The following is a 3061-nucleotide window of genomic DNA, read 5'->3' as shown; positions in this document are numbered from 1 at the left end:
TTCAAAGGCGGCGCGGAGTACATTACGCGCGCGGAGGGGGCGCCTCGCCCACTCCGCTTTGTCCCTCTCCACGGAGAGCCAGCACCCCCTATAAAAACCCCGAGGCTGGAGGAGCGCGGACTTATTGTGATGGCAGCTTCCATCCCGGGGGTGAGTGCGCTCTGCTCCCGCTGCTCCATGGCTGTGTGCGTTGACGCTGTCGCGGGCCTCGCTCTCTCCGCCTCTCTGCCCCGTGCCCCCGGGGCCCCATAGGCGCGCCTCGGCTTCACCCTCCGCGGCTCCCCCGAGCGAGCCCGGGTTGTTCCGGCGCGCCCCAAGTTGCTCTTTGCGGCTGCGGTTCAGCGTTTCTGCGGCGAAGAGCACCAGGTACGTCCCGCGCGCGCACGGGAGTCGTCGTCGCCTCTAGGGAGTTGCACGCGGGTCCCGGGCGCTGTCACTCGCAGATCAGTTTGGGGCGACTTTAGCCCGATGCGATCCGCGTCTCGAGGAGTTCTGTGAAATCACGCGGGTGGAGAGAGTGACACGCGGTTTCACTTCGCGGTTGCGTCGCACAACCGCTACGACACCGCACCGCCGAGCCGGACCGCGGCATCCCTCGCCTCGGGGTCGCGAGTGAGACCCCCCCCCCCCCGTGCCACGGTAAGCGCCGCGAGAAACTCACGCCCGCCCGCCGCCGTGTGCGTCTCCACACCCCGACCCCCCCCCCCCCCACCTCCCCACCACGGCCCTAGGAGGAGCACAAGCTGACCTCGGCACCGCTGGCCATGCTGGCCGCCACCTGCAATAAGATCGGCAGCGCCCGGGCCCTGTCCCCCGCCGCGGACTCCCCCGCGTACGGCAAGGGCGGCTTCTACCCGTGGAAGCGGCCCACGTCTAGCGGCGCCGGGCACCCGGGCCTGGGCACCCCGGGCCAGCGCGGGGACCTCGCGGACTGCGCGAGCGGCCACGTCGCCGCGGGGCCCAGCGCCTTCAGCCTCGCCGCCTCCTCCTCCTCGTCCACCGCCTCGTCGTCCTCCTCGCCCGGCTTCCCCGGCGACTATGCGCTCTACCAAGCGCCGCCCGTCGTCGCCACGAGCGTCAGCTCGCCCGAGTGCTCGCAGTCGGCCTTCGTGTCCAAGGTGCACACGTCGGTGCAGGAGAGCCTGCAGGGCATGTACTCGCGCGTGGGCATGGCCCACCCCTACGAGTCGTGGTTCAAGGCGGGCGCGCACGCGGGCGTCAGCAACGACGTGAGCGCGGGGACGCCCGCCTGGTGGGACGTGCACGCCAACTCGAACTGGCTCGAGGTGCAGAACCCCGCGGGGAGTCTCCAGGGCGCGCTGCACTCGGCGCCGCTGCAGTCGCCCGCGCTGCACTCGCAGCTCGGCGGCTACAGCTCCGACTTCTCGAGCCTCGGACACTCGGCCTTCAGCTCCACGGGCATTTCCGCCTCGTCGCCGCATCTGCTCCCGGCCACGCAGCACCTGCTCGCGCAGGACGGCTTCAAGTCCATGCTGCCCTCGTACGGGGAGTCGCCCGGCGGCGGCGGCGGCGGCCTGCCCCCGGGGCCCATGATCTCGGGGCCGCCGACCCTGAGCGGCTCCTCGCGCGCCCTGGCGCGACGTTTCCCGGGGCGCGCCACGTGCGACTGCCCCAACTGCCAAGAGGCGGAGCGGCTGGGACCCGGCGCCAGCCTGAGGCGCAAAGGCCTCCACAACTGCCACATCCCGGGCTGCGGCAAGGTGTACGGCAAGACGTCGCACCTCAAGGCGCACCTGCGCTGGCACACGGGCGAGCGGCCGTTCGTGTGCAACTGGCTGTTCTGCGGGAAGCGCTTCACGCGCTCGGACGAGCTGCAGCGGCACCTGCGCACGCACACGGGCGAGAAGCGCTTCGCGTGCCCCGTGTGCAACAAGAGGTTCATGCGCAGCGACCACCTGAGCAAGCACGTGAAGACGCACAGCGGCGGCAAGGCGGGCAGCGAGAGCGACGAGACGAGCAACCCCGGCTCCCCGCACCCACACTCCCCCGAGACGTGCGGGCCTGAGCCGGGGGGTAACGGCTCCTGAGCCGGGGGTGGGGGGGGTGGTGCGGCAGCGGCTCCTGAGCCGAGGAGGAGGAGGAGGGAGGCGGGTGGAAGAGGCCCCCTCCCGCGAGCGGTGCGCGCTCTTGGGGAACTCGTGAGGCCGCGGCGGTGCCGGCTGAGCGCACAGGTGAGGAGCTTCGTGAGTTGAAGACCAAAAAAAAATCTGCGCGTTGTGACTTCGGGTTCACGAGGTGACTGCTGCTGCTGCTGCTTGCGACGGGTTTTTTTTCCTTCCTGTTCGGTTAAAAATAGCGAAGTTTTGTTTTTGTTTTAGGTTCGTTCCTTAAATTAAGATTCGCTTGGTCGTGACGCCCATAGGCTGTGTCGAGTCTCAATATCGCACTTTGTACAATAGTTGTATATTTTTTTGCGGTAATCGATAGTTCTGGGAAATTAACAATAATGTAAGATATTTTGTGCTCCCTTATAATTTAATCGTATGTATCAATTTGGCGACAAGAATTAAACACAGATGTGCACTAAAACGCCGTTTACATGTCGTGTGTCGCGTCGCGATCCGCTGTCGCGACTGGCGCCGCGCGAACTTCCTCTCCCAGTCTCTCTCCGTGAGGTGACACACAAAGACAAAGATCCCCCGTATAGCCTTTAACAGACTGTTGGGGCAAGTGCCGTTAGCGAGCACCTATAAAGGCCGGCACAGCACACGAGGCCGGCACAGCACACGAGAGGGTGGGTGACCAGCACCACGCCCGACCGCCTTTGTCTCCCCACTCCACAGTGGCGATGTTTACACACCGCACCAGGTACTAATGTTGAGGCTGAGTCGACCTCGGGGAGGCCCAGGACCGGTTCAGATAATCGTCACCGGTGTTGGCCGTGAGCGGGAATCGAACCCGCGTCGCCGCTTTCATAGCGCAGCGTAGCGCTAACCGCTACACCACCGCTCCCCATGCACACACACACACACGCGCGCCCACGTGTGCGTGTGTGTGTGTGTTTTAACCGCACAAGAACGCGCGTGTTCAACTCGTTCAC

General features: G+C 66.1%; 1 protein-coding gene across 1 annotated transcript; it reads left to right on the top strand.

The window, feature by feature from the left end:
• The first annotated feature begins 269 nt into the window (after positions 1-269).
• On the top strand, positions 270-2048 carry LOC144937648 (transcription factor Sp9-like). The gene is made up of 2 exons (XM_078865031.1): positions 270-366; positions 732-2048. The coding sequence occupies exon 2, from the start codon at positions 765-767 to the stop codon at positions 2046-2048; it is 1284 nt and encodes a 427-aa protein (XP_078721157.1). The 5' UTR covers positions 270-366; positions 732-764.
• Positions 2049-3061: the final 1013 nt, after the last annotated feature.

This window comes from Lampetra fluviatilis, chromosome 2 (assembly GCF_964198595.1).
Source record: "Lampetra fluviatilis chromosome 2, kcLamFluv1.1, whole genome shotgun sequence".
In the NCBI taxonomy this organism is placed as follows: Eukaryota; Metazoa; Chordata; class Hyperoartia; order Petromyzontiformes; family Petromyzontidae; genus Lampetra; species Lampetra fluviatilis.
The sequence above is the reverse complement of the archived record's forward strand: the minus strand, read 5'-3'. Positions and strand labels throughout refer to the sequence as shown.

What these genes read in the sequence shown, in the direction of transcription:
- LOC144937648 (XM_078865031.1), top strand. Translation starts at nt 765, where the DNA reads ATGCTGGCCGCCACCTGCAATAAGATCGGCAGCGCCCGGGCCCTGTCC.